Source organism: Athene noctua, chromosome 6 (genome assembly GCF_965140245.1).
Source record: "Athene noctua chromosome 6, bAthNoc1.hap1.1, whole genome shotgun sequence".
NCBI lineage: Eukaryota > Metazoa > Chordata > Aves > Strigiformes > Strigidae > Athene > Athene noctua.
The window spans coordinates 44,872,361-44,900,152 of record NC_134042.1 but is presented as its reverse complement, the minus strand read 5'-3'; the positions used below and the strand labels follow the sequence as shown (position 1 = coordinate 44,900,152).

The 27,792-nt window shown below is 40.9% G+C and overlaps 1 protein-coding gene across 1 annotated transcript in view; it reads left to right on the top strand.

The window, feature by feature from the left end:
• KCNH5 (potassium voltage-gated channel subfamily H member 5) overlaps positions 1-27,792 on the top strand; it is a 161,842-nt gene that overhangs the window by 113,368 nt on the left and 20,682 nt on the right. The window contains exons 9-10 of the mRNA XM_074909325.1: positions 6,499-6,751; positions 17,565-17,761. Coding sequence (XP_074765426.1) covers positions 6,499-6,751; positions 17,565-17,761 — 450 coding nt within the window. The remainder of the gene's footprint in view (positions 1-6,498; positions 6,752-17,564; positions 17,762-27,792) is intronic.

The window sequence follows — 27,792 nt, the reverse complement described above, 5'->3', positions numbered from 1 at the left end:
CTCTTGGATGTGTTCATCTTGGGATTGATACAGATTAAACTATGAACCTGTCATGCTTGAGGAAATGCCAGGGCTATGGAGCAGCTCATGAGCTTATTTCCTGGGGAATAAGTACCCAAGTGGATGGGTCGGGCATTTTCCTGAGCACTACCACCAAGGGGATGGAGCTGATGGAGGGGCTGTCAGTTCCAGACACCACATCTAGGGGCAGGTCTTCTCCATATCTGTTTTCTTAATGCTTTCACCCTTGAATGTTTTTACATAATGCTGCATGTTAGAAAAATAAAGCTAACTTCAGAAACACAAAGTAAAATTATCCATTAGTTGACCTCATTCTTCCAAGGGTGACCTTTGTGCCAGAAGTTACCACTCCAAAAAATTTTGTGACTTGAGAGATTCTTTGATGTATGCCGTATTCTTTCTGATGTTGATTTTTCTTTGTTTTATCTAAAAAGTTGATTTTTAATGATAGAATTCCCTGTAGTCTGCAATCCTTTGCCCCATTAGAAGGTCATTTAATGATTGTGTTGGGGATAGATATTATAGCAAAACTGAAAACAATAAAGCCTTTACAGCCCTTAGGCAACCTGGGATCTGCTACTTTGGGTCATCTTTTCAGTGCATTAGACAAACCAGCAGCCTCTGTGCTGGTGAACCACTCGACTCCTTAAAACACTCGGTGATGCCTTTCATCTTCCCATGATTTCAGACCCTTAGCCAGATTCTATCTGTGTTGACAATAGTGAATTTAATGTAATCTAGAGCCAATTTCTAGGTATTTCTGAATGTCTCTAATACTTGTTACTCAGTTAAAAACCACTAAATCTAACCGTTTTGATCAGCACTTGTGTTGTTAAAAAGAAAACAAGCCAAACTCAACTTATTAGACTTGATTTTCAGATCTTGATTCCTGAGCATTTAAATCCAAGTGACCTTGGATTTTAGTGCAATTAAAACAGAGCTGTCGAAATTCAGTTCTTGATGCCAAGATATTCAGTGATGTATTAATGATTACCCTAATGCATGCAGGGTTAATAAGTGCTCAGTTCCATAAATCTTCTTTGAGTTACTCACAAAATTACCTGATTATTACAGGAAAATGCTCTGTGATTTGTCAGTCAGCTGTTTTCTTACCTTTGTCTCTTTGGCCTCATGTACAGCGCCAAATGTAACACTTTTAGCCAGGTCTGCAAAAGAATTCAACACTCATATTGCCAAATCCTTCTAAAAATCTGAATAACTTGGTCAGTTGCGTAGAGGGTTTTGGTATTGTGTTCTTTTGCAAAGAACTGACCTTGATTATGACTACTGAATATGTCTGAAAACCCAGAGTGGCCTTTCTCCAAAAAATAGAAAGACCTGTCTGTGGCCTATAGCTGATTAGAAGTTGGAGGAGTTTATTTTATTTATTGTCATAGCTGATTTTTTTTAGTATCTCAATATTTGTTCCATTATGCATTTAGAAAACAGTCCTTGTTATTCCACCACTAAGACTAAGTTCTTTGCTTGAATATCAGTCAATATATCCCCTAGCTACAACCCCAAGAAAGTAAGAATCCTGTGTGCTGAAAGAGAATTGCAAATAAAAAGCATTCATGATTCCCTGACCTCTGCCCTTTTTGTTAACAAGTCTTAACAGATTCTGTAATATCTGCTAAGACATACTGTTGTGTTTTCCAGCTAGGGAAGATTTTTTTTTTTTTTTTAAATACTTAAAGCCATCCTAAAAGATATTGTTTGGACACACTCTTTATCTGTACAGTTTTTGTTTTGATTCATTTACTTTTCTTTGAGTTCTTTATAATCTCTGCTCCCTGAGAGTTTTTTGAGCTGTTCAAGGGGCTTATCTTAAACTGCCTGAGCATGCTGAGGAAATGGATGGGAGAGAGGAAAAAAAAAAAATCAGATAGAGCCTTCTTGGGAATTTTAGTCCCCCGCCTTATAGATCTTGAGCTGAAAAGATAGTGAGATGTTTTGTGCCAATTCCCTGTGAATCTTCCAGAGCTGGTTACTGCCTTTCCCAGTCTCTAACAGCAACTACAAGCTTTTCACTCACTGTCAGCATTTTAGGTATGCCATAGGGTGCTCTAGAGATGACAGTAGTGTTGAATTTCTGCACTGGGTGTTGTTGTGTTAGGGTTTTTATCAGGTGGGTGCCAAGGTGATGGTGGCAGAGCTCAGCAATTGTTTTATACTGATTTATTTTTAGGAAGTTTCATTTTCTGTGCAGAGAAGGGAAGTGATAAATGTTATTCTGGGCTTTACTTTCTCCTCTCTCAGCTTTGCAGTGGTTCAGGTCTTTGTGGATACATGTGTACTGTTCATATGTGGTGTGGAGCCTTGCTCCTTTTCTTGTAGAAATACAGCATATACAGCCAGCGAACATTTTCCTCTGGGTAGAGTTCAACTTTCTCCTCAGATTTTGCACCAAAATGTAGCAGGTTCTGTTCTTTCATGCTGTTTGGATGCATATGGGAAAGCTGACTGAGAAGTCTGTGGCTACAGATATATTATGGAGCAACTTCTGTAGCAGCACAAGCATCTGGTCCCTGCAGACTGCCTGCTCCAAGTTGTGTGCTCCAAAACCATCAGTTAGCAAAGCATTGCAGTCAGCAACCTTAATATCCTGCCTTGCTTATAAACTGTAGGTTTCACTGAGAAAGGTCTTGAAATCTCTAAGGAAATTTCCTCTTCAGAAATTTGTCTTGGTGGTTTTTGATACACTGCTGAAAGAATACACAGACTAGAACAGATGTCCCAGCTGAACTTCAGTTCTACCAATATGAAGTGTTGAAGGCATTTCCCTAACAGTGAAACAAAAGATTTAGCGTTACAGGATATCCTCTCCCTTAAATTGAATTTCTCTTTTACACCCATGTGTGTGCATCTGTATACCATATGGACTCAAATACAACCACGTTGCTACTAGTTTTTATCTCATTAGTTGCATGTTGCCTTAAAAATGCTGAGATCTCAGTAAGAGCATTTCACAGTAAGAATGTTGAAGTCTCATATTATTAATAAGGGATCATTTTCAGAAGAGTATTTACCTGAATTTGAAGTGCTCATTTTCTCATTTTCTGCTCTTAGGGTCTTCGGACTATTTATCATTAGCTTCCAAATGCTTCTGTGTGATCCTGTATTACATTATGTGTCTTCTTTGGAAGCAGGAAAATTAGTACATACTGTAATCTGTGTCACCAACAATGCCTTTCTACAGTACAACTGATAGAGAAGCTGGTGGCATCTGCGAGGCTCCTGAATTCATGATGTTGGTATTTGTAAACACAAAAAGAAGTGCTGCAAAGTCAGGTTGGGGCTCATAAAGTCCTGTGCTTGGAGCATGCAGTAAACGCATAGCTGAATATTGCTATTATCTATCTTTGCTCTTTTTTTTTCCCCACGTATATCTAAATTTATCTTTATCAAATCTCCTTTGCCAAATCTTTTAATATTAAGTATTTCTTTTAGTTGTCATCTGTTTCATCCTCTGTTCTCAGTACTTGCAGCGTAGCAGACAAGAAAACTGAAATAAAAAATATTTGTTCCTGGCTAACTCTTGGATCATTACTCATTTACTGCTGTACTAGTTGATAAGTGATACCTCCATATATCTCCATACAGTAATATGTCATTAGGAGAATCACTTTATCATGACATCAGAAAATTCCTGAATTATGCTTTCTAAGACTGGATTTTTCTGTGCAATGAAATTTTTTCTGTCTCTTCATGTTACAGTGTGTGTTGATAGATATGTATGTTGTGTCTGTAAAAGGAGAATACTTTGTGTGCTCACTTTTAATACTCTGTATTAAACTGTATTTGTGAGGAAACAATATGCTGCTTTGCATCCAAGTGGCTTCTATTCTTGAGGGACACAATTAATTTACACTCCAAAAAACAAACGGTCCCGGAACATCTCCAAATCTTACAGTAACAACCTCTGCAATAGTTTAACCAATTTTTCCTGTAGTTTGGAAGCTTAAAAGAGAAAATTTAGAAATCAGTCATGTATGAATACACACATTTTTCTTAAGAGCAGTGTTTGAGAATTCATAGCTTATGGCCTTGTTAAGTCAAAAGCACTTACATTACTGAAAGTATTAAAGGGATGTAAAAAACTTCTAACCATGATTTAGGCCCAAGAGTAGATAAAAATCTTTAAAATCATCAATCGTGATACAAAAGAATTTTTCATTAAATACTATTGAGAAGAAGAAAGATGGCATGTTTCTATTTTATTATAATAAAGACGAGCTTTCTGTTTGATCCAGAAGTAGGGCTGAGGTGAAACAGTCACTTTCAAAAGTAGTTTTTGTTTTTTACTGGAAAAACTAAGGTGTGCCCCTGTTTCTAATGGTAAATGGAATGACTCAGGTAAGTATAAGTCTGTAAAATTGACATTTTCCCCCAATAAAATTATGAAAATGTGATATGGGATATGGTCAACAGTGACTCAGACAAGACATTAGTACTAATGCAAATGATGGTTTATGGAGAATGTCTTGTCAAATGTGTTTATTATTTTTTTTGATAAAAGACTTATGCAAGGTATTTGAATGTGTTCTATACAATATTTTGTTACAGAAAAATAGCATTAAGCCAAATTGACTCATTTTGTGTTAAATAAAAACTAATTATCTGATAGATCTGGGAAGGTGGTAGCAAGTGAGAAAACCTCGTGCTATGGGGAAGTTTCCAAAGAGATACTGTCCTTCATAATGTTAGGCAGAAGTATCATCTCTCTTGTTTATTCAAGGTGAGATCAAGACATGACCTGGTCACATTTTATAAACATCTACATGTGGAAGAGTTTTCCAGTGACTGCAGATGTTTTATCTGAGCAACATGGTGAAATCCACTGGCTGTTGGCTGAAAATTTTTTAAAAATCCATTCAGAAACAGCATATTTTAAAAGAGAGAGTAGCTGTCCATTGGAACAACTTACTTGTATAATTTGAAAACATTAAATCAAGGCCTTCTAGGCTATAATTTTACCAGGTATTCTGGGATTGATATGAAAATTATGAATGCAAGAAGTTAGCGTAGATGAGTCAGTAACCCCTTCTAGCCTCAGATTGTCAAAGTACAGAAGATAGGAGAATAACTTCTACATCACCTTTTTTTCATTCATTTTATCTTTGACCACAAAGGGACTTTGATTTGTTGAAATAAGAAAGGGACTAAGTGTTATTATTAAACTAGAAATTGTTTACTATTTTACTATTCTATGCTTTAGGACCTTTAGTAATACTTTACAATAATATGTTTTATACCTCTTCTGCATTAAACAGAAATGAAAGTCGTGGCTTTACTTCAATATTAACATGACCATTTGCCTCAAAGCTTAGTCAGGGTTACCAGAGCCTCCCTCTGTTTGCTACTATTCAGTGGTAGTCAACACATTGACCAAGTGTCCCTGTCTCCCACATTGTCTGCAGAACAGGCTGCCAGATTAATTCCATGATGAGAAATTAATCAGTACTATTGATCTGCAGTCTTCTTTATATGAGACTTATAGAGTGCTCTTAATTTCATACTCTTTTCTATTATTTATCCTAGGAAAGCTTTGAAAGGATTTATATGTTTCTCAGTGCAATTAGCTACCATGCATTTTAGGGTTATAAGGACATTAGCATGTTTAGGAGGATGTGCAAATATTAAAGTTTACAAACCTAACAAGACCCACACGTTTTCACTTTCTTCAGGTGTATTTGTGTTCCTATTTCAGTAGGGAAAGCTATTTAAGGTAAGAAATTGATTGAAGGTCTTATTTAATTGATCCACTGTGAAGACATCTTCATGTTCACAGGACAGTTTTTCACTCACCTTTACTTTACATTTCATGAGGTTTCATAATACTTTCTTTTTGCTCTAATCTCAGACTCTTTGGATTTTCTAGTCTGTAAGCCCTCCAGGGCAGGTTACTTATTATATGTCTGTATGGCACTGAAACTAAACCCTAGGTGTGTTTGGATACGTGTCGGTAAGTGGTCATCTACATCAAGACTTTGGAAGCCTAGGTTTTCTGGATGTGAGCAAAATGTTGTGTTTTCTATTGTGAATGGTCCATCTGTGCATGTCTTCAATCTCCTTCAGCTCTGAGCGTCCGTTCTGTGCTCCTACAGGGATTGAGCGTAGCAGCGGGCGGATAGTCTGGGCACCAAGTCTGGAGGGATATCCACAAACATAGTAGTGCCACCTGCAATTCTGGAAAACAAGTGTGAAAACTTAGGAATGAGAACAGTATAACAGAGAAGTCCCTTCTTCCACATCACCCTTTCAGCTGCAGTGAAAGCAGTAGATGGGTAGAAAAAGACTACCCCAAATCAAGATAAAACTCCCACCAGAAGCTTTATGAAATAACTGGATGGATGGATGGATCTCAGGATCCACCCAGACAGATCTTAAGATCCATCCATCCAGTTATTTCATAAAGCACGCGCTGGCCTGGTGTCATATTCCCAGCTGATTATTTTTCATCTTTCTTTTATTCAGGTTCTCTCAATTTGCCCAAAGGACATGAGAGCAGATATTTGTGTGCATCTAAACCGGAAAGTTTTTAACGAGCACCCTGCCTTCCGGCTGGCCAGCGACGGCTGCCTGCGAGCCCTGGCTGTGGAGTTTCAGACGATCCATTGCGCCCCGGGGGACCTCATCTATCATGCTGGGGAAAGTGTTGATGCTCTTTGCTTTGTGGTCTCGGGATCTCTAGAAGTCATCCAGGACGACGAGGTGGTGGCTATTTTAGGTACTGTGATCTCTTTTGAAATGCTGGTGGCTTGGATATATTTGCCTTGTGCTTAGCTTTGAATACTAACTAGTCTTGCCTAACATCAGCTGGGACTACAAGAGGCTAGTGGTTGTCATGAGATGGAGACATCCTGTCTCCAGAGATGCTACTCTAGGAGCAAACCCTTCATCTATTATGCCATTGGGAATGCTCTTTCTAACCATTATGGCTCGCTGGTCACAGTTACAGTGTTTCTGAGCAAGAGAGTGGCATCTGTGTGCTTGACATCTTTTAAATAGCCTGGTAGAGGAAATGCACATTGTTTTGTATTAGTCTCTCAGGAGGATTTCCACATTAACCTCCACTGGGATTTTCATTTGTCTGTATTCTAGCCCAGAATAACACCTGCAAATTGTCTGTACAAGGAAGCAAAATTGTTGCTTGTAGTGAACGGGCTTTACAGAAAATAAATAGTCTGATCTGACTATGCAAAGAAATAGGTATGCACCATCTAGCCAGCCAGTCATGAGAAGTTTGAGTACTGGGGGAGCTCCAGATTAATCACCCATCTGTGGTGATTACCCATCACCCCACTGTGGTGTCTGGTTTGCCAGCAGTGGGTGAGAGAGAGCCTTACGCATTCTCCTCACTAGCTTGTACTGGATTGGGAGAGGTGTTGTGGGTGGTCGGACTGAGTGCCCAGCACTAATGTCGAGTCAGGAATCATCCTCAGAGGTAGAAGATTGTAAGGAATAACTGATGTCTCTGCATGAAAACCATCCATAGTCTGTCCTGCCTGTTTAAAATAGACCCATTTATTATAGAACTGGTCTCCTGTTGAATATTAGCTATTTGCCTTCTCTTAAACCAGAGCTGTGGCTCCCTGAGCACAAAACTAGTGGGTGGCCTTGTCCTAGGGCACCTCTCACAACCCATTGAGGCTCTGTACCACTTCTTGCCTGTAAGGGTGGCTCCAGAGGGCTCCATGGGTCTCTCGTATCTCATGGGGATGATCACTGGGAGAGGAGTGTTACGCTTGGGAATTTCGCTGGCGTGTGGGAAGTGGGCAGACAAGTGGAGTCAATACTGGTTGTGAATCAAGGCTTCAGCTCCTTCCCAGATGGTAGCGAGGGGGAGGAGAGAAGAGATGAGGACAAGCACATAGCCGAAGGAGCCTTCTGACATGTTGCTGTACAAGCCTGTGTATATGTGTCCTGCACTGGGGTGGGACTGGGCAGTGTGCAGGTGTGGATGGGACTGCATGGGGACGGCTTCCCGAGGGCATAACACAGGTCCCACCAGCTGGAGAGTATGAACTCAGGAAAATGCACATCCATGCTCTTTCGAAACACCTGATGCAGCTTTCTGTATTCTAGTATTTAAAGAGAGGTTTAATGTAAGAATGAATCTGTTTCCATATTCAGATGTGAAGTCATTATGGTGAAAGCTCCTAAATCTGCAATTTCCATAGTAAAATATTCATTGTATTTCAGCTCACTGGATCATTTCATTTTTATTATTAATCTCAGTGACAATATCTTATATTTGCTTATGGCTATTTAAAAACCAAAAGCTTTTAAGAGTAAGTAGCAGCATTTAAACAAATAAAAGGTTTTCTGGGTATTATGATGGAAACAAACAATAAATATGTAATTTACTGAACTAGAAGCCATCACTCAATGGACTACATGCAAAACTTTATTGCATTTACTAATGAATATTGTGTGCTTGGAATGACAGTAAGAACTTTTTGCTTCTACCTTGAAGATATGGTAAATCTAGTATCTATGTTATTCTCCATTTGGCTGGAGAGACCTTTAACCATATCTAGTTAATATGAATTACCTTTAATTATTGTAAGTGCCTTTGATTCTGCCATGGATGCTGACATGCAATCCCATGACTCAGAGCTATGTTCATTTTGTACTACAGGGATTGGCAGAGTGTGTAAATGTAACTTAAAGCAAAATAAACTGCTTCTTCTACTCATAGAGCACGCTGAAGAGTTTTTTCATACTCTGACAGATTGTTTAACAGAATAGTGAACTGAGTAATTATGAGATGTCATATCCTAAAAATTCACTTGTGGAAGAAAATCTCTCCCAGATGAAGTTGCAAAGACATTTATATAGTGGCAGCTGTGGCACCTGAAATAGGGACTGCAGATCAGATGGTGAAGAACATAATTTTTATCGGTCTGTTCTGCCTTGAGAAGTTCAAGTGCAAGGAAAGTGAATCTGCCTAAGAGGGAGACCAGGTTTAAAGACCTCTGCCTGACGTGAAAGCCTCTCTAGCCTGCTTTGCATACTTCAAGCATCTGCCATTACACTGGGTTTCCTAGTCAAGTTCTGGGGTTGTACTACCAATCTGTCTGTCTTCTACATCCCCCAGCAGTAACCTAGATTGGAAACGGGGTAAGTATCCTTTGGAAACTTGTCCTCATTAATTTTCTCGATGGGAGCAGGACGGTGGCAGGACATGCTGTCAGACAGCCTCTGCTCCTTGGAGAGCCATCCGTTTCCTCAGTTTGCTCTGTAACTGGTACTTTGCAGGTACTCTTTTAATAGTGTAGGATTGTTTAATATGGTAGTGTTACTTACCTTGCTGAAAGAGAGAGAGAAAGTGTGTCTGTTTCTTTTTTTACCATGCTCACCTGCAGGTGGAAGTTTGGGTGTATTCATAAAAGTGGAATATTCTAGAGAAGTGAATGAGGTAGACACCAAAATGGGTTAAGAACATGCATCTTCCATCTCTTACATTTGTGCTTCGGTCCGAAGTGCAGGGCTTTGTGCTCACTTAGATCCCATCATGAATCCCTCCACGATGTTCCTGCTTTTTCCTCTTCTCCATCTTCCCTCAGCACATTCCCTTCCCTCACAGCCGTGGTGGGTTGACACATCCACCCTCCCTGCCTGCCAAAATGGTGTCCTCAGGATTCTTGACATCCTGTCTAGGTGCTTTCTGCAGGCTCCGCTGTGGAGAAAAACATCCTGTTCAGCAGCAGTTTTCCTGGTGCAACAGCCCCAGTTTTGGTCTTTCTTGTGCTCAAAAGCAGGCGAAACCCAGTGATTGACAGGGCAACTTGCAGCACTGTGACATTTTGTTCTCCCCTGGTTTGGTTTTGTTCTCATTTGTGAATAATTAAATGCCCAGCTGCTACAGTAATGAGCATTGCAGTAATCGGTACAGTAAGAGAATGAATCCAGTTGTAGATCCACAGTTTATAGGACTCATTAATGAAGATACCCAGGTGCTCCATTATGTTCTCCTCATTAGTTGCCTCAATTTCTTGAGGACGGTCTCCCACCTTTTGCAGGTACTGACTGCTGCTGTAGCAGAGGGCACACCACACACAGAGCTGATGTGATGGGATGCTGCTTCACTGGAGACAGCAAGATCCCGTCATTTTAACATAACTCATCTGCAGTTGCCAGGATAATGGAGAAGGGCAAATAGTCTAGTCTCTAATTATCAAAACTTTCCTAGCAAGTGAGGCGACCCTGAGAAGGCACATCAGTAATTTTCCACCATCTCAAGCAGGAGTAAACAATTTAACTGCCACTGCTCTGCATGGGGAGGTGTTATTAGCAGAGAAGTCTCAGGAAGGGCCGGGGGTTTGAAGTCCCCCAAGCTAATGAAACGAGGCATCTGCTAGCAGAGGGCACCTAACAATTCACTCAGCTGCAATTAACCTGAATTTGCTCTTGGTGAGGAGTTTCACATAAGTGAAAATGCCAACCAAGTGTCTCTGGAAGCTGCTCCCACTATTTGCACAGCTGACTGCATGAGTTGTACAGTAACTTAAACCAGGCACATTGATTAACAAAGTTTAAAGAAGTCATTTTGCCAGCAGAAAAATAATGACCCACCGTGTTCAAATGTTGATTGTAGGAATTGATCAAAAATATTGCTCGAACTGCATAACAATAGAAAATATATCGAGCAGTGAAATCCTAGTGGGGGCTGCTGCTGAATGAATTTAATTTTGATAGCCAAAACAGAATGAATATAGATTTAACATCTCATGTTTCAGACACACTTAGGGTCCTGATCTCATATTATTCAGTTAAATTGTTATTTGCCTTTATGTGTTGCATGTTAATTCTCAGCATGTTCTGCATATAGTCCCAGAGCAATCTGTTGCTTATTGGATTTATTGTTTTTAGGCAAATCAGAGTTTCGCTTATTAAAGGTCTGCTTCATTAATTATTTCCAAATGTTTGGTCTGGGAAAGGGATATTACACAGTATCAGAGGAGTTAAGGAAAACAAGAGCATGTTTTGAATTTGGTATGACAGCTGAAAATAGGGATGAGTCTTTTCCTACTCCTAATCTTACATGTGTTTGGAAGTCAAAAGACTAAGTGTCCTACAGAGGAAAGTTCTTTATAAGCTGAGCAAGTAGCAGCTCCCCTTTAGGTGAGCAGGAGCCCCAGGAGCTCCATAGCTCTCACCCGCTGGCATTAGTAATTTGGTGTTTAGGATCCATGCATCAGCACTTTGAATTTCCTTGCTGTTACACAACTGGTCATGTGCTTTGTGCAGGACAAGAGTGACTGTGTGTGATGCACTGTATGACATGAAAAACTCCCAGTCCAATTCCATCTCATAGTATTAGTAGCTAGTTCTGTGATTTTAATTAGTTTAGTTGCAGGTTGGGTTTCTTCTCAAGTAGATGGATGTGGCAGAATTTGCCCATATGACAGATCAGCTGCTGATATTTTATGCTGAGCTTTTTTTTTTTTTTTGTTTTGTTTTCATGTGAAGGAAACCAAGGCAGACTAATTGTGAGAGTTTCCCCAGGTTAGTAACATGCACCTGGTAGCAATTTACCAAACAGCCTGTGTCCCATTCCACCTATAGGAAAAGTCTGTTTTGTTCCAGTGAGTTAAAGCTCTAAATTAACTAACACAAAAAAGATTCATAAAGGAAAGAATTGAGTTTTTTTTCACCTAGCAGGACTGCAATAATTCATGTGATGGAGGTTGTTTTTTAAGTGCTGAATTTCAGAGTATTTTACAAAATACTTGAAGGATTACTTATCTGAGAAACAATGTGACGTGCTGCTCTGCACTGTGCAGTTCATCTTAAGCGCATGCCCTGGAATAAGTTGTATCTTCCAGGTCTGAGTTGGCATATGTAGTGCCATGTAAAATTTAGTCCTACTGATGCTTGTTCAAAAGTGTTACTAGTTTGTACTGACAGACTTGAAGGGAAGATTCAATTTTTCACATTATTTTGTAAATTTAAAATATTTTTGTCTCTATCTGAATGACAGTTAACTATAATAAGAAACATCAATCCTAATTTAGTGCCAGCTGGTGTGTTATAGATGTGATCTGCAGCCTTCAATGTCAGAAAGATTCCTTTCACTGAATTGAAATGTTTTTGAATTAGACCTGCATGCTTCACTGCCAAATCTAGGGACTCAAAAGTCCTGGCAGCACAAGAAAAGGAAAATTATTTAAAAATCCTATGATATATTTCTTTTAAATCAGACTAACGGTTGGAGGTAATCTGACTGCTTATGAGTTTTGAAGATGGTGGGAATGGTCATGCTTTCAAGTTTATTTCCTAAGTCAGGAAAGATAGAAACTTATTTATGTATAAAATCAAAACGGAGATACCCTGTATCCAGGAGCTGGGGCTTCTAGAAGGATATGAAGTACTAGGAGACTTGCACTAACAGTGAGAGAGACAAGGGGATGATATATATATATATATATATACACACACACACACCCCTTTTGCTCTTCTTGTAGCAATCACAAATGAAAGAAAGGTAAATTTCTTTGCATTTCTAGGTGCAGATGGGGAAGGTTGCACTGTATTAAATAATGGAAAGTACCTTTGCCAGCGTGGACTTAGCTCTTTGGCACAGTCTCTTCTTACTGTTTCTTTGCTGACTATTTTGACAGTCTTTCAAACTCTAGAAATGCTGTTTTCTCTCATCATTCTGCCTTTTCACATGTTAATGTGGAGTCCTGTAGACCTGGATTTCTGACTGGTCAGTGCTCAGCTCTGATCTGACTTTCCAGGGATGTCTGGCCCTTCTGGATGCCCCAGAAAAGGCTAAAGTTTTGGCTAAAACATTGACAGAGGCAAGGAGACCTCTCTCACAGTCTAGTAGTCATCTCTGCACATCATAGGCTGTGCTTACAGGAAGCAATGATGTCCCAGATGGCAGGGGGCAGCTGATGAATTGCACCACTACATCACCCCCATCTTCTCCACATCCCCTCTTCAGACATAAAGAGCTGTATCAGCTCAGTCCAGAAATCCAGCCAGCCCAGTAGCTAGTCTCCAAAAATGGCCAATAGTGGTTGTGCAGGAGAAAGTAGGAAAGAGAAGTAAGTAAACATTGATACTTCCCCAGAATATTCTCCAACCCTCCACTGAATTGTGTTGTAAGATCTTCCTCACCCAGAGGGAAATCTTTTGTGTTTAATAGCCACAGATAGATTTTCTTCTATGAATACATCCCATCATTTTGTAAACTTTTGCAACCAGCCCTGACATCCCATGGCAAGGAGCTACAGAGTTTACCTACGTCTGAACCATGACAGGACTGTGTGCTCCTCTGTGTAACAGGAGCTGATTCCCTCCTTGCTCACTGGATTTTGACATCAGTTTGAGATAGATCTGTTCTGCAGCCAGAGGTTTCACCACAGATGTATAGACACAGACAGGTGTATTTCTATGAATACACATCCCAGTATATGTAATTATGGCTGCAGGGACTTTATATTTGGTCACTGACCTCCACTCCTGTGCATGCTGTCATCACTTCATGGCTATTGGTACCTGAGCTGATCTGATGAATGTTTTCTCTGCATGATACAGTTTTACTCATTCTGCAACAAAGTTAGCCTTTGCTTTTCATAAGCAACAGAAAATTTGAATATAACATGATGGAAAGCCCACATTATTCATCATGTCTGTCTTTTGCTAGTGCGACTGATGGGACTTTGGAGATGTTTTAAAATGGGGGGAAGGATAGCTGGTCTATTAGCTAGGACTGCACAGCACAGAAGAACACCTTATCACCTTAAGAAGTAATCTTGCTCCCTTTTATGTGTTTTCCCTCAGTGCTGTTTTCCACCAAGAATTTATTCTTTCACTGTCTGTCCAAACTTCCTCCCAAAGGCCCCATCAAGTTCTTATATCTACTAGGATATTTCTTAGCTCACTTTCTGTCCCCATCTGGAGAAGGATACATTTTGCCTTATATGGGTTCTGAGACACTGTTTAACAAACATCTTTCCTCTCTGAGTCCAAGGACTTTTTCATTCCCTTTGCAAGCTCCTGGGCAGTTTCATAAGGCCCTTAAGATTTTTTTCTGCCTGAAAGGTCCAGGCGAGAGCTGCTGTCTCACAAATTGGCATGTCAGTCCATAGTGCGAGGCTGCAGAGAACATCTGCCCCCAGCCTTCTGTATGAAGAGTTATTGTAATATAAAAGATGGAATAGTGTATAGAAATAATCTCTAAGTATATATACAAACATGCATGAATATATACATATATTTTATGTACAGACATACGTACATAATACACCAGCAAATTTTTGTACATATTTCATACAAATATTTTGTACATAATGTACAAAATTTTCTGCATATTTAGGATGATACCAGTGTAGCTATTTCAGCAAAAATTATGCCTGTCAGCAACACCCTGCACGTGTCCTCCTGGACTCCGTAGTTCTTTCAGTCCTCAAATCCTTACACCCATGTTCCTGTCAGCTTTAATGCAGCAGTATCCAAATCCTGACTCTTGTCTTCCCTTTCCTCATGACAAGTGCAAAATGTACCCAAGTGGTTCCCACTGTAATTTACGGCGTTCCTTTTTTCAGTGATGCTCTGGGCACTGTGAGAGCAGGGGTAAGGGGACTTCCCAGAGCTTTGCCTCCACGCAGGAGGGGTACTAACACTGCTCAGGACTCAGGGCACTGCAGATTTGGGAGGTAACATGCTGGGTCCTCAAGAAATCTCTAGAGAGAGGCTTTGAAAAGTCTGCAGGCTGCATAAGCCCCAAGCATCTCTGTGTTCCTGGCCCAGCCCTGGGCTTTCCCTGGAGGGGTGCACATGTCATGCAAGTGTACAACATATACATGCCTCCAAGTAGCTGGTGTTTCAGACCCACCATTTAAATTTGCTGTTGCAACTTCGGAAGGTTTTTTTTTCATTTAGTTGCACTGTGTAAAATTAAACTTGAATGAATAATTACTGCTCTCTACTCGGTGAACGACAGTTAATAGGGATGAAGTACAGTACATTAATCTCTGTATTTATGAGAAAAGACATGTTGTTTTGGAGAACCTGGTTGGTTTTGTTTTCATTCAGTACATTCCTTGGCACATTTATAACAAGCAAATGAGACTTGGAAGCGTGTGTAGGAAACGTTAAATTCAAGAACCCTTAAACACTTTCAAGATTTTATATTTTCTGAGGAGAATAAATCACAATGTAAGAGGAGTTTATAGCATCACTATTCAAATCCAGTGACTGATGGGTCATGGAGGAGTGAATGGGTTCAGTTCATCATGTCCCAGCCTTTCTGAGGGACCCAGTGCAGTTTGCTGCCTCAGTGAACTGAAGACAATGAGGTCTTCCTAAGTTTATGAATGGTGATTTCATTTAGCCGTGGTTTGGGTACACATTCTGTAACACACCATCATGCAGCATTTCAGAGTGAGAATCCACGGCTTTCAACCTCTTGGCTTAAAGTAACTATGTATTACCTTAATTTGGAAAAAAACCAAGTATTCTTCTCACATTTCAGTGGAAAAATCGTAATAGTCCCTATTATTGAATTCTGTCTTTTTAACTGCACTCTTCAGCCACTGAAAGCAAGACTTCATAATGTCCTGTGTCCACCTCAGAGAGCAAATCCATTAAGCAATTTTGTGCATTTCAGAAATGGTCTATTTACTATAAATTATGTAACTCTGCTGAGTATGTCTGTAAACCAGGTTTTGAACTGTGAGTATAGACAAGGACAATTAACTGCAAAGGGTAATTTCAATACTATACTTTGGATAAATGATATGTTACTAGAAAATACTCTGTGTGATAAGGAGAGCATTTTAAAGCAGCTTGTTTTATAAATTATACCAGCTATATCATGTATTGTAGTTAACTACAATTTTAAGTATGAGGAATTAAAAGTAGTTCAATGAGAATGCAGTTATAACCTTTCTAAGGGATGATTCTGCTATATAGACTTTTGTTAGAAAATAAAGGCAAGGAAATGAAGATAAGGACTTGCACAGTTTATTTTACTCTGCATTGCAAATGTTAGATATGCTTTACTGGATACAATACCTAAAGTAGAAATGGAAATAGAGAAATAGAGCCTCTGACCCCCAAAAGTAATAAGGTTGGATAAATTATTTCTCTGGTCTGTGTTCCCAAAATAGAGTTGAGTGAAATGATACAAGTTCTTAAAAGAGGAAATATTAAAATGTATTGCCCTTTTATCCCGGAACTATAAAATCACTAACCATCACCAAGGGACTGCATGAGGTACCTGAAATCAATAGTGATATCACAACTGACATACTGATTTTGGTTTTGATTTAATAACTTCTAAAATAAAGAGCTTGGATATCACTGGGATCTGAAACAAAAAATACCCTTTGTACCATGGTTTCTGCCTCAGGACTTGAGGTGTCAGCCACAAAACACACACTATGGCCCTTGCCCAGTCCGTGGCTGACGAGCAGCTGGGGAGCAAGAGGCAGCTTTTGGATGTTTCAGTGTGTTTTCTGTTGCTGCCACTAATTCTTCTCAGAGCAACCACAGGGTCCAAACCTGAAAGTATGTCTCTCCAGTCTCCATCCAGGCTGGTGTTTTGGTTGGGTCAGGAATGTGATTTTGAATCTAATATCCTGATCCTCCTGACTTGCCCTAGCATGTGTCTAGCACGGCTGTCTGGGGGTGTGGATTCCTTGCAGAGGAAAGGAGACTGGGGTATGTCAGAGTACATCTCATGCACTTCCACCCCTTGGAGCTCTTCTGTCCATGGGAATGGACTACATCTAGTCCTGAGTCCTCAAAATGCACAGATCCTCGGCTTCAGCTGTTCTGGTACAATGCCTACCAATGCAGAAATAACCTTCAGGTGTAATTTTCACTTCTGGATGAAGTTACTTATACATTCAGGTGTCTCAGGTGTCAAACACTCAGCAAACATTTAAATACAGGCTTAAGCATAAGTGGATGCGTTTGGGTTTAGAACTAGACTTCTGGATATATTTAAGAGGTAGAGCTGGTTATTTAGAGGTTAAACGTCTCAGGGACATTTTTGGGTGTTTTTTTCAGAAGGAAATTCTGAATTAGAAATGTTTAAATATCCTTTAAAATGTGGTCCTTGGGCCCTGGAAGATGGCTATTGCACTACACTGCATGGTGGTGTAGGAACCTAGATGTCATCGGCTTTTGGTAAGAGCAGGAATCCTAAGTCACTTAGGAACAGACCCTCAGAAATACTCAATCACCTGAACGTTAGTTAAGTGCTTATTATAGTCAGGAGCTTTTGAAAAGTCCATTACCTGCATCTTCAGCTACAAGTAGACCTTTACAATCTGGACTTTATGCTTTGTGACACTTCACAAAGCAATCTATAAATACCTTACAAACCTGGGGCTACTGCTAAGGATACTTAAGTACCTCAGATACTTTTAAAACTTTTACCCTTATTAGTTTTCACAGTGGGAAGCTTATTGTTAGAGTAGTTGGAAGCTTAAGACAGTTTGGGAAGAAATAAATTGTGTGCTGAAGAACACTGCGTAAGTATTACCTTTCAACAAATTTGTCCTGCTGTTTTTCAGGTAAAGGTGATGTGTTTGGTGATATCTTCTGGAAGGAAACCAGTCTGGCCCACGCATGTGCCAATGTACGGGCTCTGACATACTGCGATTTACATATTATTAAACGAGAAGCCTTGCTTAAAGTGTTGGACTTTTATACTGCTTTTGCAAACTCATTCTCAAGGAATCTCACGCTCACCTGCAATCTGAGGAAGCGGGTAAGGCACAGCTCTTGTTTACCCTTTCTTTCACCAAGAGATTGCAGACTGTTTGCAGTGTTTAACAACCCCCAGTTTAGTCTTGATGTTTTCAGACCATTGCAGATTAACTGGCCTTTCAATAAATGTTGTCGCTGTTTGTTAATGATGGCACAATAAAAGTTACCAGGAGATGTGCAGCTCTGAGAATCAGTCCTAGCAGTGTGACATATGAATTACATTTATTTTGGTTTTCTTCACAAAGGTTTTGCCTTTTTTTCCCAATTACATAATGTATAAAGTTTTATTTTATAGTCTATATTTTATAAAATCCAGATTCTGGCTTCCTCAGAGGTGAGGTTTAGTCTTTCACCTGCTAAGATGTAGGTCAGAGGACAGCCTGATGGATCTACATGGCATAGACAAACTGAGAGAAATTTATTGATGTTAAATAAATAAAATGTACTCAGCAAAAGTACCTGCTTCTCTCACTTGCATAGTTTGGAATTTTAATGTGGCAAGGTTAATAAAGCTTGGTAGTGATTTTACATTCACAGCTCACTTCTTAAACCCTCCTGCTCATTTTATAATCAATCAGAAATGCTCACTATCCATTAGTCCTTTCAAAGAACACTCCATCTAAAAATTAATTAGCTATAAGGACGTATCTTGAAAACAGGTTAAGGGATTCTTTAATTCGCATTGCAGCTGCAAAATTTCATCTTTATGATTTTTTTTTTTAAGATTGATGAGGGTTATATAAATTTTATTTGCATAGAGAAATCTCATAACAATGATTTATAGATTATTGAGCATTAGCTGTAATCCTCTAGCTTCTGAGACACATCTCAGTATTTCACAAGACGATTTCAGACTATGCAGTAACAGGAGTTTAACGCAGCTAGAATTTTACTTTTCTGAGTCTAGTTTCTCTCTAGCCGTTGGAGTATCTTACAAATGCTTCTTTCAAAGGAGATTTAATTTTTAGTGCATTCCTTGTGCTCATTAATATACCAAGTATGGCACAAAATAACCATGGCAAAAAGCAGATGCAATGGGATTACAGTTCCCCTCTGTCTGTGCTGAAGCCTGAAAGAGCTGAATTATAAAAAGGTTTGGTTCCAGCTTGTCAGCTTACCTCTGACTTGAAGGTTGTTAACTCTGCTTCAGACCTGAAGAAGGGCTTTGGGGTTTGAAAGCTAGTTTGGGATTTCTAGTTTATCACTTCTCTGTTGATAAGATGTCCTCCAAGCTTTCACTTCAGCATCCCCCCCTTGCCATCTCGTCTGCCTGTGACGTGCCATCAGCTACGGTCTCGTGATGACAATTCTACTCAGGCGTTGCTGACAGTGATTTCATGGGACAAGATAATGCCACATACATTGTGCCAAAATGTGTTCTTTCCTTCTTAAAACTGTGAACCTGTCACTTCAGCTAGTTTCTTGGGACTCCCCTTCCCCCATTAACCGTGACAGGGTTGTATACAGCAAAAGCACATATATATCTTTTCCTGACAGGACAATGTGCTGGAGTTCAGTTCTGTAGTTCAGGGATGCATATAGGGAATAGCCTTCTGGCTGGGCTTTCATGGATTTTGTTCTTCTCTCCCACACACCCTTTTTAAGGAAAATTGGTTCCCCTGCAGGGCCCTGCGTAGGAAGTCACCCTGGTGGAAACACTCGTCGAGCTCAGTCCCCCAGTACAGATACCTGCTCTCTAGCTCAGTGTTAGGTACATGGACTTTGCCACTGGGGCAGGGACTCAAAGCAAGAAGGAACAGCAGTTCTTAAGAAACTTTGGATTTTGCAGAAGGAAAGGAAATGTTGCTTGGGGGCATGTGTGAATGTTACATGAGAGTGGATGGAAAAGTAAAGAAAGGTTGTGTTAATGTGGTACATGCAAGGTGGAGTTTATTTCACTAAAAGTTGGGTGATGATGTCCAAGCTAGTCACTGGTCACCTTTAAAGCCTATGAGGAAAAGGTTCCCCCAGAAGGCAATTATCTGGCCCCTCTTCAGTACCCAGTCTAGGATGGGAAAACCATCCCGTTTCTGTTGACTTTTGAGAGAGTCCATAATTACTAACTTTTAAATGCCTAGGGTACATCAGATGAACTCCACCTATGATGTCTCATACAGTTTTACTCAAGAACTATTTTGGGAGGAGTCTTATTTCTAGTGTTGCATTAAGATGTGCTGAGTCAGAGCCTGCTTTGCAGAAATTCTGTGTATTGTTCCTAGGCACGAAATAGATATGCTACTTTCAACACCAGGGACACAATCTAAGTCCTGTTACATAAAGTTATTCATCAGGGGATTGTTTCAAACTTCATATCTGCTGGAAGTATATGTGATTCCCTGTTGGGCGCAGAAGTGTTTGACAGTGAGTCTATCTCTTAGGAAAAGCAGTACCATCCAGGACAGTTTCATTAGGCGAACAGAAAGCAGTTGCTCAGGTAATGAGAACGGACTGACAGAGCTCCAGTGTACTGCAGCAGTTTGTGCTGGAGTCATGTAATCTAAATGGAAAGAAAATCATTGTCTCCTTTAACTGATTTCAATAGAAATACACTTAGCACTTTTTCTACGTAGTCATCACTCATAAGGTTTGACATTTAATTATAACAAAAATACACTCCTTGCAGTTCTGTGCTCAAGAAGATGGCTCTTCTCACTGTCAAAAATACGTAGACAGAATTGTTCTTTCATCAGGTCTGCTCTTCAAAATACACATACATGTATGTGTATGCACACACACACATTTGTGCTGCACTGTCCCTCAACTGGCACTCAGATATAGGCCACAGACAGCAAAACAATTTAGACGTTCAAAAGGCTAATAAATTAATAATAGTACTAAGCACAAAAGGTTAGTTCCACATGACAGGGAAGAGAAAGTCTTGCCGAAGTGGGAAAATAATGTTTTTCACTCTCAAATAACATTTAGAGGCCTGGCATGTTGAATGACCTACTTAAGGCATCTGCTCAGCATGCTATTATCAACTCTGGATTTTTGTTGTCTTTTTTAGGTTAGGTAGCTCAGCCATCACGCTGCATTTATGAGCCCATAAAGTGAGTGTGCCTGCTAGCTTTTCAACCTGCAGTCATCTCTGCTGCCCTGGGTGGTGAGGTGACTTTTTAATCTGTAATTGCAAAGTATTGCAGCATATCGTGTTTCGTGCTCTGAAATTTTTATGACACATCTAACGTCACTAATGCACACTCCAAGGCAGAACCAGGACTTTGAACTTTTTTTTCCAAACACGGAAAGTAATTAATCTGAAAGATATTCTTTAAAATCACAATGAGATTACATAGCTGCCTCTGAGGAGTGAAAGTTATAAAGCAGTGTTTGTGATGAGTCTTCAAAGAGTTAATTACTGCTTTCTGATGTTGGAAGAGAATATTAATAGTGTCTAATTCATTAAGTGCCTTTCAAGATTTCACACAGCTGGAGGAGAGCCTCACTGCAAGCTTGAGCCATGGAGCTTGGCCTGAGGAAGGGAGCCAAGACAGATCTCTAGGAGGCTCGAACCCATATAAATAAATGTACATTTTATTGATGGTCAAAATTCAGGAAGGAAGGCCTACATCAAGTTACCACATGTGTTGCCACGGAAAACAAGTATTCAGCTGAAATATTTTTAAAGTGGTTTTTTTTTTTTTTCCTTTTCTCATTATTGCTTCCATTTGCATCAGCTAATGCACCACCTCCACCTAACTGCTAGACCAACACAGCTTGTGCAAATGCAGGAAAAAATTGAACTGAAATTTTGACCCTCCCAAAATCACAGCTAAAATTTGCCTGTGCTTCAGTAAAGCAAATATTTTTCCCACAGCTTTTAAGGTACACGGTCACATACTGCTGTTTTCTACCATGAGCAAAATGATCTGTGTTAAAGAAATGAGTCAGGAGCAGCCAGGGAAAAGGACAATTGTCCATGTAGGACCTCTGGTGCATTTGCTCCTGGAAGGTTTGCTGGAGAATGAGCCAAGGAGATGTGAGGAGAAATGAGTGCCTTTAAGGCAATGAAATACCACCCGGAGAGGCTTGCTTCTTTTCCCTGTGACGCACTTAAAGCCAGGGAGAACACTGTGAATGATTGATGTTCTCTTCTTCCTCCAGCACACTGTGAATCTCTGAGGCATTTTAGCCAGTGAAGCTATCAGACTGTCTTAACACATGTCCTGTTTTAATTTCTATTTTGGATTATAATAATTTATTTTTAAATTGGCTTTATGTTTTTGCTTGAGGTTTTAATGAATTGCATGTGGTTTCTTGACTGAATCACTTGTCATTTCTATGTCACATTGTTTTTACAAAAACTTTATTTTAATTTGAATTCCGTGTTCATGTCTCCTAAAAGTGAAGGTTGTACCAAGGTTCGTTCAGGATTCCCCTTCTTTTTAATTTTTAAGACTCTCCAGATGGCTTGCTATATTAGCAAGTGTCCTAATGTCAGAAGCAGAAAGCATTGCTCTGCTTGTTGTCCCTTACTCCTGAAGGTTGCACGTGTTCTGGTGAACCTGAGGGCTTCCACAGGTTTTGAGCTCTGAAATCCATTCACAGTTATGGCAGCTTAATTCAGAGCTGTTTACACTTTGCCAGCTGTTGTTCACACTCAGTCCTGATCAGTTGTGGGGAGTGACTTGCTTAGGAAGGGATCAGAGTATTGTCCTTGGGTAACTCTGGCAAGCAGAAAGCTGTGGGTTAACTGTAGAGCAAGATCTGCTGAGCACCTCCTCTGCCCAGTGGTCTATCTGTACTGGCAGGTCCATCATCCATTTTCACCTTTTTTTTCAGCATTTTATTGGGAACTCTCTCCATGTGAGACAGTGATGATGGCAAAACCTATCTGGAAAAAACAAGTTTTTCCATCATTATTAATTAGGAAAAGCAGGGGAGAATAACATGATGCTTAGGGAGCTGCTGTGAATAATAATGTAGATCAGCTGGTGAGGGCCTACATGGGGTCCTGGACTCCTGTCCTGTGACAGGGAATATGCCCACCCCCAGGTTGGAACTCGGTCATCCATCTCTCACTCCTAGTACTTTCATTTGCATGGGCAGCTTATTGCTCTGCTGGTCTGAGCCAGTGGCAGAGGGTCCCAGGGAGTGCGGGATCAAGCCTCTGGAAGGGCAGATCCAACAGATTAATTTCTGTAATGGCTTCTGTGGCCAGCAGGCTTTTGGCAGCACTTAACTCAGAGTTTGTAACTTAATGGCTTGCTCAAGCCTATTTCAAATTAATTAGATCAACTTCTTTATGGCAACATGTATGGCATGTTTTCTTTGCCTGTCGGTATCTTTTCAGGGACTCAAAGCATCTGCAGACTAATACAGCCTGCTGCTTGCTGAGCCTAGCCAAGGGGACACAGAGGGGTTCCCCAGCCAGGCATGGTGACACCCCTCTTCACTTCTCCAGGGCCAAACACAGTGACGTTAGTCACAGCTCAGAGCTGTACTGCCCATGACATTGTGTTTGGGTTTTCATAGCTCTTGCTTCCTTACTGCAGTAACAGGCAACTCTTGTGGCCATGGCAAAGGACAGCCTGTGTAAGCCAAAGTTTTCTCTTTTCCTCCTCACTCTCCTCACCTGTAACTCCAAGAAGAGTAATGCATCTTGTTCCTTTTTTTGCTCAGGTTTTTTTTTTTAAATTTTTTTTAGGCAATAAGGTTGGTTCAGTTTAGGCATAAAGGGGATATTTACCTCCTCATACTCTCTCTGTAGAGGTCACAGGCTAGCTTTGCCTTTCATTTCACCAAATTCCTTTATCCATCTCCATGTGAGAAAGTAAAGACTGTTTTACCCTGTCTCAGGATGCTCCTGCCCTTTCCTGTCCCGCTCTGGTCTTTAGTTGGCTGGTTTTTGATTTTTCTTTTATATTAATGTGTTATCCCAGAAAATGAAGTCCTGTAGTTATAGTTTACTTGTAGCAACAGTTTAGCATGATTGCGGAGCAAATAAGTTGTACCCTCAAAAATCAGTTTGGGTTTATTTTATTTACATTTTAGCAGCCTCTGCAGCCTCTATTATGCTTGAAGACGCCTTCACTTAAGACAATTTAAAAAAAAATGTTATTGTTTAGCTTCATTGCACTCATGGCTATCTCCAGATATGTTAATATTCCATTGAAATATTTTCTAAAGGACTGTTTCACTGGTATACATCTGGTACCACCTCTGATGGTATCTAGACTTGTCTATTGAAGGTGCATGGGACAGAAGAACCCACTTCAAACATCCAAAAAATGTGACATAATCCAGACTGCCAATTGACAGTGTTCCCTTGCTGGTCCATGCCCAGGAACCGAGAAACTGCTAATGGGTCTGGGACAAACCCATGTGAGTAATTTATCAGTACGGATAATGGAGTTATTCTTTGTGTGGTTACAGATAGCTCAGCACGGTCCATGCTACACCTTCTGCCATTAAGAGACCCATGCAATTCCTTCCGAGTGAGGATAACAGATCTGAGGCTAGACTGTTTTCTGCAGCAATTCCCTCCCAAGTCCTGCTCCCCTGAGCAGTTTCTTGTGTCTTTGCTCCTTTTCAGGGACATAGGGATTTGAGTTTAAGGCAGTCAAAGCAAGGAAGTTAGTCCTTGGAGGACCATGCATGACTTTCCTAGGTAGAAGAGCAGCATAAAACTTCAAAGAGAAAGCTGCGGCAGCATTAGTTTCACCCCTTTGTGCCTCTCTGCCAGACGGCATGGGACAGCTGTCTGAGCAGAGTGATTGCTGTAAAAGCTTTCAGTGGGTTTGCTTTCTCACTTGTTTTTTTGGTAGCTGTGAGCCTGATCCTTCTGCATGCTTCACTCCTTTCCATCTCCTTTTTGCTACTTTATCATCTCCCTTACGGTGGTCTCTGCTGGGCACCCTCTGGGGTATAGAGACTGGCAGCAGGCCCCTATTCCATTCTGAAGATGATCTTGAAATTAAATACCTTCCTCAGGCATGCTGACCGTGCTTCTGTTGGAATGAGAGGCAAAGCACCACCAACTCTTTTAAAAGTAGGACTGAGCCCGGTCGTGGTTTAACCCAAGCTATCGATTAAGCACTACACAGCCACTTGCTCACTCCTCCCCACTCCCAGTGTGACAGGCTTGAGAATCAAAAAAATGCAAAACACACGGGTTGAGATAAGAACAGTTTAATAACTAAAATAAAATTTAATCATAGAATGGTTTGGGTTGGAGGGGACCTTAAAGATCATCTAATCCCAACCCCCCTGCCATGGGCAGGGACACCTTCCACTAGCCCAGGTTGCCCAAAGGCCCGTCCAACCTGGCTTTGAACACTGCCAGGGAGGGGGCAGCCACAGCTTCTCCGGGCAACCTGTGCCAGGGTCTCACCACCCTCACAGTAAAGAACTTCTTCCTAATATCTAATCTAAATTTACCCTCTTTCATTTTAAAATATTTACCCCTCATTCTATCACTACACTCCTTGATAAAGAGCCCCTCCCCCTCTTTCTGTAGGTCCCCTTGAAGTACTGGAAGGCTGCTAGTCTCCAACAGAAGCCTTCTCTTCTCCAGGCTGAAAAACCCCAACTCTCTCAGTCTGTCTCCACTACAGAGGTGGCTCAACCCTCTCATCATCTTTGTATCCTCCTCTGGACCCCCTTGAGCAGGTCTATGTCCTTATATTGGGGGCCCTGCAGCTGAACACAGGACTCTAGGTGGGGTCTCATGAGAGCAGAGTGAAGGGGCAGAACCACCTTCCTTGACCTGCTGGTCACAATTCTCTCCATGCAGCCCAGGACACGGTTGGCTTTCTAGGCTGTGAGGGCACATTGCTGGCTCATAGTCAGTTTTCTGTCCACCAGTACCACCAAGTCTTTCCTCAATCCACTCTCCATCCAGCCTGTATTTGTGCTTGGGATTGCCTGACCCATGGGCAGGACCTTGCACTTGGCCTTGTTGAACTTCATGAGGTTCACACAGACCCACCTCTCCAGCCTGTCCAGGTCCCTCTGGATGGCACATCCCTTCCCTCCAGTGTGTCAGCCACACTACAGAGCTTAGTGTCATCAGCAAGGGTGCACTCAATCTCACTGTCCATGTCACTGACAAGGATGTTAAACAGCACCAGTACCAGTACCAGCCCCTGAGGAACGCCCCTCACCTCTGCTCCCTACTTGGACATTGAGCCATTGACCGCAACTCTTTGAGTGTGACCATCCAGCCAATTCCTTATCCACTGAGTGGTCCAGCCATCAAATCCATGTCTCTCCAATTTAGAGACAAGGATGTTGTGCAGGACAGTGTCAGATGCTTTGCACAAGTCTGGGTAGATGACATCATTTGCTCTTTGCTTATTCACCAATCCTGTAACCCGGCTGTAGAAGGCCGCCTGATTTGTCAGGCACAATTTGCCCTCAGTGAAGCCATGTTGGCTGTCACCAATCATTTGCTTATTTTCCATGTGCCCTAGCATAGTTTACATGAGGATCCGCTCCATGATCTTGCCAGGCATAGAGGTGAGACTCACTGGCTTGTAGTTCTCTGGGTCTTCTTTTTTCCCCTTTCTAAAATGGGATTATTTTCCCCTTTTCCAGTGAGTGGAAGCTTCACCAGAATGCCATGACTACTCAAATATTGTGGATAGTAGCTTAGCCAGTTAATCTGCCAGTTCCCTCAGGACCCACGGATGCATCTCATCAGGTCCCATGGACTTGTGCACCTTCAGCTTCCTTAGATGGTCTTGAGCCCAATCTTCTCCTACAGTGGGCAGTTCTTCATTCTCTCAGTCCCTGCCTTTGCCTTCTGTGACTTGGGCAGTGTGACTGGAGCACTTGCCAGTGAAGACTGAGGCAAAAATGTTGTTGAGTACCTCAGCCTTCTCCATATACCGGGTGACCAGGTTTTCTGTTTCCTTCCACAGAGGGTCTACAATTTCCTTCATCTTTCTTTTATCATTGATGTACCTATAGATCCTTTTCTTGTTGCCCTTGATGTCCCTGGCCAGATTTAAATCTATCAGGGCTTCGACCTTCCTAACCTGATCCCTGGCTACTCAGACAGTTTTTCTGTATTTATCCCAGACTGTGTATTCTTTTTTCCATGCTCTGTAGGCTTCCATTTTGTGTTTGAGCTTGTCAAGGAGCTCCTTTTTCATCCATGCAGGTCTCATGGCATTTTTGTCTGACTTCCTCTTTGTTGGGATGCATTGCTTCTGAGCTTGGAGGAGGTGAGGTGATCCTCGAATATTAACCAGCTTTCTTGGACACCTCTTTCCTCCAGGGCTTTATCCCATGGTACTCTACCAAGCAGATCCCTGAAGAGGCCAAAGTCTGCTCTCCTGAATCCAGGGTAGTGAGCTTGATATTTTTATATAATAATAGCACTAATAATAAAACAAAAAAATAATAATTGTAACCAAAAAAAAAAAAAAAGAGAAATAAAACCCCCAAAAAAGACAAGTGATTCACAATGCAATTGCTCACCACCTGCTGACCAATGCCCAAACAGCGATCCACCCTTTGCAGCCCACTCCACACTGTTTCCATACTGAGCATGACGTTCTATGGTATGGAACTAGTTCAGGTCAACTGTCCTGGCCATGCTTCCTCCCATCTTCTTGTACACCTGCTCACTGGCAGAGCATGAGAAACTAAAAAATCCTTAGCTTGAGATATGTGCTACTTAGCAACAACTGAAACATCAGTGTGTTATCAACATTATTCTCACACTGAATTCAAAACACAGCACTGTATCAGCTACTAGGATAAAAATTAATTCGACCCTGGCCGAAACCAGGACAAGCCCAATTCTGATAATCCCTTGGTATTAGAGAGGTAGAGTTAATTTTTCATGCAGGTGTATCTTCCCCATCTAAATCTAAATCAAATCAACATTTGATCTTGTTTGTCATACTGCTGATTTTTCTTGAGAAACGAAAGGCAATTTAGCATACTTTTCATTCAAGGATCTTTGAACAGCATGGAATGGCTGCAGAAAAATGTCATGGGTGCTGATGTGCTCTGTTCTGCACACAGGGACTCAGCAGCTGTATAAAAGGCACTCAGCTGATTAACCCCAGCAAAAGGTAT